This window comes from Thalassophryne amazonica, chromosome 8 (assembly GCF_902500255.1).
Source record: "Thalassophryne amazonica chromosome 8, fThaAma1.1, whole genome shotgun sequence".
Lineage (NCBI taxonomy): Eukaryota > Metazoa > Chordata > Actinopteri > Batrachoidiformes > Batrachoididae > Thalassophryne > Thalassophryne amazonica.
In genome coordinates this window covers 52,409,309-52,422,491 of record NC_047110.1, presented here as the reverse complement: position 1 = coordinate 52,422,491, position 13,183 = coordinate 52,409,309, and the positions used below count along the sequence as shown (strand labels likewise).

The window sequence follows — 13,183 nt, the reverse complement described above, 5'->3', positions numbered from 1 at the left end:
GTTCAGATATGTCAGTGACACATGGGTTAAAATCAAGCAACAGGAAGTGGAGGCCTTTACAGAGCACATCAACTCGGTGGACCCCAATATCAAGTTCACACGTGAGGATGCCAGAAACAACCATTTAGCCTTCTTGGATTGTGATGTTACGATTGGAGAGAACAGGCAGCTCCAGACAGGGGTTTACAGAAAACCCACTCATACTGACCAATATCTGCTCTTTGGCTCAAACCACCCCCTTGAACACAAGCTTGGGGTGATCAGGACTCTTCAACACAGAGCCCTACAGGTGCTCACAACTGCAGAGGGAAGGACTAAAGATCAACATGTCCGGAAAGCCCTCACAGTATGTGGGTACCCACGATGGTCCCTGGATAAAGTGCAGAAGTCCCAAAGAACAAAGACACCAGACAGAGATGAGACGGAGCCAAGAAGAAGAGTGTCTCTCCCTTATTTAGCTGGAGTAGGGGAAAAACTACAAGGGATCTTCAGACAGCACCAAATCCCATTTTACTTTAAACCTGTTAACACCTTGAGACAGAAATTAGTTCACCCTAAGGACAGGATCCCTAGTTACAAACAGAGCAATGTAGTGTATTCCATCAGATGTCAGGAAAACTGTAACGAACACTATATAGCTGAGACTAAGCAGCCGTTACACAAAAGGCTATACCAGCACCGCAGAGAGGGCGCCGGTGGACCGCAGTCTGCAGTTCATCTCCACCTTAAAGACACTAACCATACATTTGAGGACAAGGAAGTTAAAATCTTAGCCATAGAAAAGAAATGGTTTGAGAGAGGAGTCAAGGAGGCATTGTATGTGAAACAGTTGAAACCCAGCCTTAACCGGGGAGGGGGTCTGAGATACGCTTTGTCCCCTCTTTACAATGGGGTACTCAGGTCAAAGCAGTTTCAGTCTTTTGTTCATGGTAATGAGTCATTCACGTCATCAGGAGAGGCGTCAATCCCATCGTTAGGAGGGACAGCTACCCTATCATTAGGAGGGTGCTAACTAAATGGACTGCATTTATATAGCGCTTTTCCATCTGCATCAGACGCTCAAAGCGCTTTACAATTATGCCTAACATTCACCCCGATGTCAGGGTGAATGTGAGGCTAGTTTAGCTAGGCTAGAAACTAGAGCACAGTGGGTGCTAATTAGAGCAATTGTTTAGTCACTAGCCAATAGCAGTCTGCCTCTCAGTAGGAGGGGTCTGGTTAGGTTTAAAACTCCAGCTTTTGTGGCTTCATTATTCTTCTCTATAAGAGTCAAGACAGAGGTCAGACTACCAGAGCAAGAATTTTAGCTGAGGAAGCTTCTGCGATTTGAAGCGTCAAACAACCCAGTCCAGTCGAAGAGTCAAGCTTCTCTACTATGGAAACCACCTGGACAACTGAGAGCCTTCACAAAAACTGCTCTGACTTTAAAACAAAAGCCTCGTCGCTGCATGTCAGTGTGATCATCACATGCCATAATACGCGCTGTGACTCTTTAAAATAAAAGCGCAGTCGATGCATGTCCGTGCACTCATCAGACGACCTGATTGATCAGGTCTGATCGAATCAGCAGACCTGATCGGAGCAACCGGTGCTTTAAAAGTGTAGAGTCACAGCAGCCTTTACCACAGCCAGACTCGGCAGCATCTGTACACGATGAAAATGATCCACCAAGACTAATAATAATAATAATAATGATGATGATGATAATAATAATCTTGATTGACTGACTGTTTCTAAGCCGCACCACACGGTGCAGTAGAGAACAGAGCGCACTTCCACAGAGGCAGAAAATAGCAGCTTTGGCTACATATGTGGCAGTAATGAAACTAAAAACCTCATGATATAGTCCACTGTTTTCCAAGCGCAATGATGTTCTGCACAGCCAACAGGAAGGAACTGGATTTAAATAGCGGCTACACGCGACTGTGCACACATTAAAAAGCGAACACATGCAGCTGCAAGCAGATCTATGAACACGGAAAAAGGCTGAGTATGCGCGCATTACGAATACTCCAATGTGAAAGCTGCTTTAGTCTTTCAACTACAGCAGTCAAGACACCAGTCAAGTCCATAAAGATCACAGCACTGTCTGCCAAGTCAGGGGCAGTGAATGTTGACTCTCAGGCAAAGACACGCCTGGAAGTGGACTTCATGACCTGACCCAGCAGCCAGTTCTTGCATGCACTGAACACATTGGGAGCCAGAACACAAGACAAGACAGACTTTACCTCCACTCTGCACAGTAGGGGGGCAACAAATAAAACAAAACTGAAGAACCATAAGATTTTAAATGGAACAAACCACTTATTAAATATATCATGTGATTTTAATTTTATACAAGTTATTTGTTCTGTACCTGTATGAGGAAATGTGAAAGGAGTCTTACCATGATTTGAACTGTCCTGTGACCTTGAAATCACAATTCATACCAAACCATGAATGGTGTTTACCGTTGCACCACATCACACAGTACTCAGCCTGTGTGTAGGCCCCCACTGTGATGTCCACAGGTTAGTGAGAATCTTGAAAATTTCCACTTACCAAGTGCAGACCTGGCAACCCGCCCGAAAATGAAAGACAGGAGTTGCGCCTTTGTCCATACATTGATTGAGCTGTTCAACTTTGAACAAAAACCGCAACAAATGCTACTTCTGCTTTAAACGTTTTACCCTGATGGAGTGCAATGAAACAAGTTTCAAGCCGTAGTCACTACAAATCTGTCATTTATAAACTAATAAACTAAGAACACCCTGAAGTTACCACATACTATTAACGATTTTGAGAATTAGGATGAAATTTTTGAACGATGCAAAAATTGGATCCAGATTTCAAATCTGGTGCAGATGTTGGCTGTAACCACTACATGAACAAAGTTTGTTCAAGGTTGACAAAGCTGGATCAAAAAGTTACTATGATGCATAAAGTCATTCCCCAATTTGCTATTCAGGATTAAACAAAACTCTGGGAGATAAGATGCAGTCAGTGATTGACTTCGTAAGCATGAAAACTAATTTATAGTGACAAACAAATAGAAACAAACAGCTGCCGCTGAATTTTGTTGAGAATTACCCTTCCAAAAATCCTCCGGCACAGAGAACAGTGTGGGAGACATCCCAAACATTTTCACTGATTTAAAAAAAATAAATTACTCAAAAAAAATAAAAAATTCTGTCCGAAAATAAGTGTTTAGAATGTCAGGAACGAACTTTCCAGTAACATTATCATTCTTGACTCTCTTCGTAGACAAAGCACTGAAAGAAACTTTGGACCAGGTTCTGCTGAGCGGGTACTTTGACCGGAATCCATCACACCAAAATGGAGTGTGTGAGGTGGAGGAGCCAGAGGAGGAGGAGGAAGAGCCAGCAGGAGCTGCAGCCATAGTAGCTGAATCGTCAGAAGCAGAAGAGCAGACTGTTGATCCAGGTCACAGCTGTTTTCTAAAGTCATACTACATCTATGGCTGTCACATTACTCATTAATGAAAATTAATTATTTACAGCACCTATAACACCTTTTTTTAAAATCTCAACTATTTGCACTTTGATCTGTTTAGTTTTGATGCTTACTTTGGTTGGTAAGCAGTGTTTTGTTTTTTTTTGTTTTTTTGCATGTGCCTTGGGAAACTTTTTTGTACAATATAGTGTCTATACTATAGTGTCGATAAAAAATAGTCAGAATATCCACGTCACATGGATCTGCTTTATGTTGTTCTCTGACATGAGGAATTAAAACAGCCTTGTTAATAATGCGCCCTGATGCTCAGCTCCAGATGAAAGTCTTAACACCTGCTAAATACTTATCTTACAATAATAACTTTCTTTAATAACTGTTAATGATATAAATGGGGGTTTTAGCCAGCAGGTGTTTAGTGCTGGGCTGCTAGTTTGGCTTTAACAATTAGGTGGCCACAGAGTTCTGACAGGCTAAAAACTGTGTAGAAATGTTTGATGTTCAGTCAGCAGATTTGAAAATGACTCCGTTTTGGATCTAATAAAATAATTATTACAGGGGTCATATTGTACGACTTCTATCTTTTTATATTTTCATGTTTGTTATTTAATGGTCACTGTCTTCAAAGTCCTGCAAATCTGAGAGTCCGTCCATCCATCCATTTTCCATACTCACTTATTCCTATTAAGGGTCACAGGGGCTAGAGCCTATCCCAGCAGTCATAAGGCGTGAGACGTGGTACACCCTGGTCAGGATGCCAGTCTGTCGCAAGGCCACATATAGACAAATGTATTCACGCCCGCCCGCACGCCTACGGACAATTTAAAGTTTACAATCCACCTAACCTGCATGTCTTTGGTTGTGGAAGGAAGCTGGGGCACATGGAGAGAATCCACACAAACATGGGAAGAACACGCAAACTCCCCACAGAAAGACCACAGGTGGGAATCAAGCCCATGACCTTTTTTGCTGTGAGGCAACAGTGCTGACCACTAAGCCAGTGCAACATGGTGGCAGATCTGAGTGTTTTCAGATATTCTCCTGATTTAAGCGGAATTTGTGACTGACAGCTTGTTTGACCTCTGATACGTGTAACAGAAATACCCTCACCCCCTGAGAGGCTAATATTAGAAAAGCCACCCACTCAGACCCCCACACAGACTTTACACACAGGATCATGTCTGTATTGCAAAATCAGGGGAAAACAAATGCTGATATGCAAAATGAAAATTGCTACATCACATGTACACCACCTTAATTGAAGTGACAAAAATTGTTGAAACTACACTTTGTAGTGCAACAATAAATCATGCCTAGTGTGTTCATGATGCACCATTTTTGTAAATGTCACGGATTGCAGATTATTTCTGTAATTGGTTGCAAGAGTGAAGTTTTCTTTTTGTTCATTTTTGTGTTTCTGCGAGACTCCTCATTTTTAACAGATGCTAAAACATGGCCATCGGGTATTGTGAAGACTTTACGTCCTTCCGTCCATCCTCAGCATAACTCCAATCCGATTTCTGCCAGGGTCTTCAAATTCACAGGGAATGTTCTTGGGACACAGACCTTGGACAAGTTCAAAGATGGCTAATCTTGACCTATTCTTAGGGGTCAAAAAGTCACATTCTTTCTACACATACATTCATTAATTACATGCTCATATGGCCAAGGGTATTTTAGCATTGCGTTATTTTATTTTTCTGCTGTATATGTGTCTTGCAATTTCAAGGGGATATATTCAGAAAAATTCACAAAATTAAATGTAATTAATGTAGATTAACTGCCAATCTTCAAATTTTTTAATAGCGTGACAGCAATACATAAACAAAGGTATGGTTCAAATGCTGATTTAATTGAGCAATAAATATACTTAACATGTTGGCTGGATTGTCTTTACAGAAACTGAAATCATTGAAGAGTACACGGAGCCCATTGCAGTGGAAACCACAGAGGTGAGAATGATTTTTCCTTATGCCATTGAAGTCATGTTTGCTGATCTTATTTTCCACTGCACTGTTCTGACACTTGAATTTGTTTCTGTCCAGTTTGTGAACAGACAGTTCATTCCAGACAGTACATACAGCAGCAGTGAAAAGGAGCAGGGGCATGAGTGGACCTCCGAGACAGAGGTACACTGCAGGCTTATCAGCCATTAAAACTTACATTCAGGATTATGTAAAGCGGACGTGTCATTTGGCCACCTAGCCGCAAAATTTCACGATTTATCTATTTTGACATCCCTTTTGAATCGTGCTGCTCACCCCGTTTGTGGCAATAATGCACAACACAATTGCTAGTGAACATCGCAGTAGTAGTTGCCACATCATCACATAGTGAAAAGGACCAGTGAACCAGTACTCAAGGATGTGCTGGACAAAGCCTGCGTGACCATTTTTTCTGTAGAGACCCGGAACAACTGAATACATAGAGGTGAAGCGCGGGTGGCTCAGTGTGTGATGAAAACAACCTGAACACTCCCATCTTTTTGACTGTTTTTTGTTTTTTGCTAACTGGGACGTTAAACATGTGACATCCTTTACATAAGACGAGGGTTTCACTGTGTGAATATTTCAACAGAGACCTCTTAGATGATTCCTTAGAACATTTCACTGCACAAGAAGACCGCTTATTCCAGGTGTTTGTAATAAATAACCAAACAGACACGCAACAACACAACAGCAAGTGAGCACTAACAGTGAACGCTCGGTAACGATCAGAGGCTACGAGAAGAGGAGTCACTGAACTCAGCACCTGTCACTCAAAGCAACCGCGCCCACAGTTATACAGAACTTTATGGATTAAAATGTCTTTGCATGTCTACAAATGAGTATCACTTGCAAGCTCCTGCACCTGACCTGTCTTAATAGAAGATGAACAAATTAAAATCACTTTCTAGACAAATAATATTTATAAATCTAGCCTCTAAAGACCGGAGACTACTTTTCCTCTTAATTTATGATAATCAAGCGTTTTTTGTTTTTGTTTTTCTGCCTTTGTCTTCCAGGCAGTCACTGCCATGCAGCCCCAGCAAAGTGTGCAGACTGCGCCTCCTCCTGTTACCATGGAGACTCACTCCTTGAACATGGTGTCTCCTGTACCGCCTACTGACCCCATGGTCAGGAAGCAGGTGGTGCAGGACTTGATGGCACAGATGCAGGGAACTTACAACTTCATGCAGGTGGGAACTTGGTGATATTGATTTACTATTTATCTTTGCCATAGTGCTATTTGTTTATTTATTTATTTGTAACTGATCTCAGGACTCCATGCTGGAATTTGATGGACAGCCAATAGACCCAGCTATTGTATCTGCGCAGCCCATGAAACCCACTCAGAACATAGAATTACCCCAGATGGTGTGTCCTCCAGGTATGATTTCTACATGGAAGTGCTGCCAAGATGTATAAATGCAACACTAATTGGCTTTCTGGTTCACTAAGACACTGTACTTGAATCTTCCTAGTTCACCCAGAATCCCGGCTATCGCAACCTAATACTGTTCCTGTGCAACCTGAGCCCACACAAGTGAGTTTGGAAACATAATTGGTTGTATAGGTTTCCTTCCAGTAACACGACATGTCAGACTTCTAATCTCTGACTTCAGGTCCCCATCATCTCCCCAACACCACCCCCCATGTATCAGACGTCGCACACGCCAGATCCTAGAGCTTCAACAGAACCCATTGACCCAATCCAGGTAAACTGTGCTGCAATGTCCCAGCTTGAACTGTATTTACATTATTTCTTGTGTGGAAGTGTATAAGATGAGAACAGTGAGCTGTTGTCCAGATTTAGCATTGTTCAACCTCAACAGTACAGCCAGTTAAAAATATACATTCTGGGGGTTTTGCAGCCTAGTTTGAAGGTGGTCACTTGGATGGTGTCTGCTCCCACCTGTACTGTGCTGTGCTGGAGAGGTGTGTGTGTGTGTGTGTGTGTGTAAATATAAATGCTTCATACTACTTGTGGTGTTTCTTTCTTCAGCAGGCCTCCATGTCTTTGTCATCAGAGCAGCCTGCACCTTCTACAGCACTCCCGCCTGCTTCTCAGACACAGGTTTTCCAGCCTGTTTCCAAAACCCCTCACAGCAGTGGCATCAACGTCAACGCAGCACCATTCCAGTCAATGCAGACAGTAAGACCCATTTGATTTAATTTCATCATCTGACTTTTTTTTTTTGGTCTTCACTTAAAGTTGATTAACAGTGACAGAAAATGCTTCATTCTAAACCACTGCATATGTAAGGGTGCTCTCACCCCAACTTGTATGTCAAGTGAAGTGGAACATTTGTACTAATCTTTGGATTCAGTTGGGGAAGCATGAACATGCCATAGATCTGTTGTGCAGCCAATGTTCTGCCTGAAAAGTCTGGGATAAGTAGAGTGGTGGAATGTAACAAAGTACAAATATGTTGTTACAGTACTTAAGTACATTTTTTTATGTATCTGTAGTTTACTTAAGTAGAATCAGTAGTGCATACTTTCGACTTTTACTCAGTTACATTTTGCAGCAGGTATTTGTACTTTCTACTGTACTACATTTCTTCTCTTACTTTTTTAGTCCACACCATTTTGCCACACTTATGCTAACTGTTTCCACACCTTGTAAACAAATTCACTGCTGCATTTTGTAGTAAGTTAGTGTTTGTTATATAACATAATGCACAATTTCTGAAGAGGGAGTAATCCTGCATACTGTAGTACTGCTTTAAGTAATTTGAATTCAGTGTTTGGGACTGCTTATGTGTCTATCACACAAGTGTTTTGTTTTGTTTTTTCCCCAAAGTGAAGTATAAAATCTTTAACAGTGTTTAAAGGAAATGGAATAAATCTTTTAAAGATGTATAACAAGTGTTCCTTGTTTGATTTTGCTTAATGATATTTAATTCTCCAGATAACTTTACAATATCCAGAATTGTAAGTCATGTAACACAAATGGTAAGCATAATTACATTATCCTAAAACTAGCAAGTCCATACACTTTTTATTAGAATATGGACATTAATAAATATGCAAGTACTTTTAATACTTAAAAGTACATTTAAAAGCAGGTGATATTTACGTTTACTTAAGTAGCCGTACTTCTATTTTTACTAAAGTAAATATTTCTTTGGTTATTTGTATTTTTACTTTTTTACTTAAGTACTGAGACTTGGTACTTCCTCCACTACTGGATAAGTATGGTTCAGAGTGAACTGTGGTAGGTTTCTTTTGGGGTGAGAATACAGTCTGACCCAATGGAAGGAATGTCTGACTCGTATGTAAAATCCAGGTTGAACAGTAGGCAGTATAATTTTGTTTTGCTATCAGATGACACTGCAAAATGTGTTTTGGATTGACTGGGAGTACAGTTGTAGAGCCTACAGAAATATCTAGTGCAAAGTACTTGTCATGAAGGACTTTCTCCTGACAGCAGTACAGGGTCATATCAAAGCTAAATGAAATAAGAGCAGTGTAGTCTTAGGTCTGATGTTTCACCAGACTTCTGGGGTTGCTGCTGTCCACAGAACAGTGACAAGACCGTTTGTTTGTGTGATTCTTCTTTTTTTCATGTTTAGGTCTGTGTAGAAATTGTGTGGGCACAAACTGGACTGTGCAACATTGTAACAGTTTAGCTCCTGGTGTGTAGCTGAAATGAACTCCAGGCGTGAAAGTGGCCCAAGTTTACACAAAGACCAGACTAGCTGAACAGTCACACAGTTGTAATAGAGATTTGCAACATGTTACCACCGACGTAGAAATGCTCCATCCTCTAGTGACCTCTCATACTGAAGCTGAGTTGCTTTGTGGTCGAGCAGCTATGTCCAGGAAATATTGAATAACGGGCTTTATTCCTAAGCCTGTAACCTTTCCTCTGGTTTTGGATTCACCACAATGTGGCCTTTGTTTGTTCCTTAGGTGTTCAACCTCAATGCCCCAGTCCCACCAGCTAGTGAGACGGAGGCTTTGAACCAGGCCAATCAGTACCAGAACACCTACAACCAGGCCTTCAGCAGCCAGCCCCAGCATCCTGTGGAACAGACTGAGATGCAGCCAGAACAACTGCAGCCTGGTGTGCAGATTTTAATGACAAATTTTCATTTATTAATCAACAAGACGGTAGTTTGTATCTCCTGCAAACAGAGTTGTGGGGTGGGTGGGGGTATGGGAATCACCCACTGTCTGTCCATGCATCATTTAAGTGCAACTGCTCCAAAATGGGTTTGTCAATTTCAGTGAATTGTCATACTGTAATGGCACACCATATGATGTAAATCAGTCCCATATGATAGACCCTAAGACCAGCAGGTGCAAGTACTTATCTGCAGAGTCCAAATGATGTGCAAGAAGGAAAAATAAGGTTGAGTTTGATAATTCAGGTATTTCTTCATGAAAATGTACCATATAATGTATGCAAGCAGCTAGTACGGCACTACTAGGGGAGGTATAATTTAGTGATCTTATTCACAGAACTTGGGGGGGTGTATCTCAGACATGAACAGATTTCATTTCAGAAATTTAGCACAGTGACACTTCTTGGGGCAAGAAAGTTGATAAATTTGTGGTGCAGATCCAAGTTGGCTTTGATCTTGCTTTAAGTCTTGCATCTTGATTCCTTTATCCCTGATCCTACAGGTCAAGCTCTGACTCTTGGCCCAGTTTTATAAAGCAGTCTAATGTTTTAGTCTACTAGACTTAGCTGACTAAGATTGTCACCCAACACTAGCCATCTAATCTCCATTTCACCTAGACGGCTACACTTGTAGATTAGCTGTCTAACGTTAGTCAACGATTTTCACAGCAGGCATAAGTGGCCTTGTCAGTGCTGTTGCCAAAAAATGCCTCCAGTGCGCAAGAGTTTTGTTTTCTTTCGGGTTGGTTGTCTGCTACAACCATGGCAGAGTCCAGCGTACCAGTGGAGGGTGTTCTTCCTTGGTGGTTGATGGCTGAGGCTATCATGTCCACGATGAAGAGGATTTTAGGCAGACAAAAGCGGTATCGTTGAAGCTCTGCATCCATAAACATCTCCAGTGGATTATTCCGGTTCTGGAACACTCGCTCCCTCCGCAAGGCTCTCCTTCCTTACTGATCCATCAAGTGGGGGTACATGATAGTTGCCATTTTTGAGGTAGGACAATGAACTCTTGTTGATTAAATAAGATTAACCTCCTCTGTAGCAGGCTAAAAGTTTTAGTCAACTAACACGAAACTAAGGGCGTTGTGCAATGACTAATGTCGAAAGATGAGTCCACTAAACAAAATTAGACCACTTTGAGGCCTGGCCCAGGTCCCAGTTACAGGATCAAAGCAACACAGACAAACTGCAATGAAATTATAGCCGCCTTGGTGGTGATTTAAGATGCATGAATAGGATCAAAGAACAGCTGTCTGGATCTAAGAATGGTAAAATAAAGGAAAACCCACTAAGTAACTGTTGGAACTTGGCGGTAGTATGTCCTCTGACTGCTCTTCTAGTTTTCATCATTAGAGTGGGACAGCTGGACAATTCAGTCACCATTGACTGACTGACATGACGATGGTGGTTCCACATCATGCCTTGCACAAACTCATTTCATTGGTCTCAGAGCATTATATGAAATGTTGTCTTATTGTTCTCTTCCATTTGTGTTCTGGCAGTTGGTGCCTTCCACTCTCAAGACCAAACAGGAGGCCATCAGCAGCCTTCCCAACAGGGCCCAGGCTTTGCTCGGCAGGCGCAATCATTTTACAACAGCAGAGGCATGTCCCGTGGTGGACCCCGCAGTGCCAGGGGCATGATCAATGGCTATAGAGGCTCCTCAAATGGTTTCAGAGGTAAACCCATAATCTGCAGCCCCAAATGAAGACAGAATCTCTGAGAAATCCCATCTCACGTTGCTGTAAATGACAAGGAATATTGTAAGTCAAATGACTTTCAATGTTTAGGTGGCTATGATGGTTATCGTCCTCCTTTTGCCAACACTCCAAACTCTGGTTATGCTCCAACTCAGTTCAACACGCCTCGGGATTACTCAAACGGGAATTATCAGAGGGTATGACAGACTGAATCAGACTTCTCTCTGCCTTTGTTTGTGTGAGCTTTTCAGCCTGTAGAGTAGTTTTAAAATGTTTTTTCTCCCCATGTTGCTGAAGGATGGTTACCAACAGAACTACAAGCGAGGAGCGGGCCAGGGACCCAGAGGAGTGTCACGAGGCAATACTCAGGCAATGCGATCCTGAAAGGCCTTTCATAATGACTGTGACTGATATAACTTGCACCACACTGAAAATCCTAAATTCAAAAATCCATTTTCCCAAGCTCACCCATGGTTTTTGTTTTTCCCACCCCAGTGGTATTTTTCCTGTCATCAAAGTATGCCTGCTTTGATATTCGGAAATATCAACATTTAAATTCGAAACACGTGCTAAGTTGTAAATCCAGTCATTGATTTACACAAATGCGTGTTACAATATTCCTGTAAACTTGAAAGATTTCATAAGTTATTTTTTGTATTAAAAAAACTTACCAGACTGGTGGTCCAATCCTTGTGATCCCTTTCTCAGTTCTTCTATCATTTTGGTTCTCAAAAGCATTTTATGTTCATTCAGCTCCCATTTCCTTGTTTGTAAGTTGATGTTGCTTCAAAAGTTTCAATAAAGTTGTGTTGCATACCCATGCGCTAACTTTTGAGTTTGTATTGTTTAACTTTGTCATTCTTCAACAGGGCAACTTTAGAAGTTTTATTTGGATTTGCTGCGCTGTTTACAACCAAGCACTATGTGAATTTGATAGAATCAGGTCGGATTTCCACATAGTACCATTCACATGCCCATCTTTTCTTCAAAAAGCACTGCAGCTAAAAACATGATTCACCGCAGTTGTGTGGAAATCTGACCCCATAGTAACTGCAAACTGCTCTAGAGAATATGTGAACAATAGTAGTGCAGCAGATAACTGAAAAATTCCTGCAAATGGTGATACGTAGAAGCAACAAATTTGGAACAAATACTCTTTAGACATTACTCTTTTTGAAAAAAAAAAAAAAACGATTGGCCATTTGAATTTTCAATAGACAGCCAGGAAGGGGTCAATTGAAGAATTACACAGGGGTCAAAATTAAAAGATGCTCCAGTCATATTGAAAACTATGCCACACTTTGTCAGAGAATAAAGATTCCAAAAGAATAGTCCTCCTATCCCTCCAACTTCTGTAGAGATCAGTGTATAAAATATACAAAAGTGTAGAGATAGCACTACCTTGTGGTGTCCTGGTGGAGGACTGGGTCTGATCAGACAAGACCCCATTTACTCTAACGTTTTGTGTCCTGTTAGTGAGGAAGCTCAGAATCCAGCCCACAAGATTGCAACTTAGATTAAAATGTTCTAAAAGTCTTGAGGCTAAAATGTGGGGCTGAATTGTGTTAAAAGCAGAAGAAAAGTCAATAAATAAAAGTCTGGCATGTGCACCTTTCCCTTCAAGGTGTCTGAAAAGTAAGTTCATTAAAGTGACTGTGGCATCCTCGACCCCTCTATTTGGCCTATAGGCAAATTGCATAGGGTCCAAGTTGGCACCTACTTGATTAGTAATTTAAGTTCTCACCAATTTCTCAAAGGTTTTCATGACAATTGACGTCAAAGCTATAGGCCTAAAGTCATTTAGAACCTTTGGAGTACAATTTTTGGTGGCAGGGACAACAACAGCATCTTTCCACACATTTGGCACAGTTTGCATTTCCAGAGACATTAAAAATAAATTGGAAAATAAGACTCAGCTC

At 41.3% G+C, this 13,183-nt stretch overlaps 1 protein-coding gene across 2 annotated transcripts in view; it reads left to right on the top strand.

Annotated features, from left to right (window-relative positions):
• Positions 1–12,084, top strand: part of caprin1b (cell cycle associated protein 1b) — a 46,648-nt gene extending 34,564 nt beyond the window's left edge. Inside the window, exons 7-18 of one of the 2 annotated variants that reach the window (XM_034176258.1) lie at positions 3,244–3,423; positions 5,350–5,402; positions 5,496–5,579; positions 6,455–6,628; positions 6,711–6,819; positions 6,914–6,975; positions 7,055–7,147; positions 7,438–7,584; positions 9,348–9,501; positions 11,067–11,243; positions 11,355–11,461; positions 11,562–12,084. In XM_034176258.1, coding sequence (XP_034032149.1) covers positions 3,244–3,423; positions 5,350–5,402; positions 5,496–5,579; positions 6,455–6,628; positions 6,711–6,819; positions 6,914–6,975; positions 7,055–7,147; positions 7,438–7,584; positions 9,348–9,501; positions 11,067–11,243; positions 11,355–11,461; positions 11,562–11,648 — 1,427 coding nt within the window. In that variant the 3' untranslated portion in view covers positions 11,649–12,084. Of the gene's footprint in view, positions 1–3,243; positions 3,424–5,349; positions 5,403–5,495; positions 5,580–6,454; positions 6,629–6,710; positions 6,820–6,913; positions 6,976–7,054; positions 7,148–7,434; positions 7,585–9,347; positions 9,502–11,066; positions 11,244–11,354; positions 11,462–11,561 lie in introns of both variants that reach the window. The other variant, XM_034176257.1, reaches the window with a different exon arrangement.
• The last annotated feature ends 1,099 nt before the right edge of the window (positions 12,085–13,183 follow it).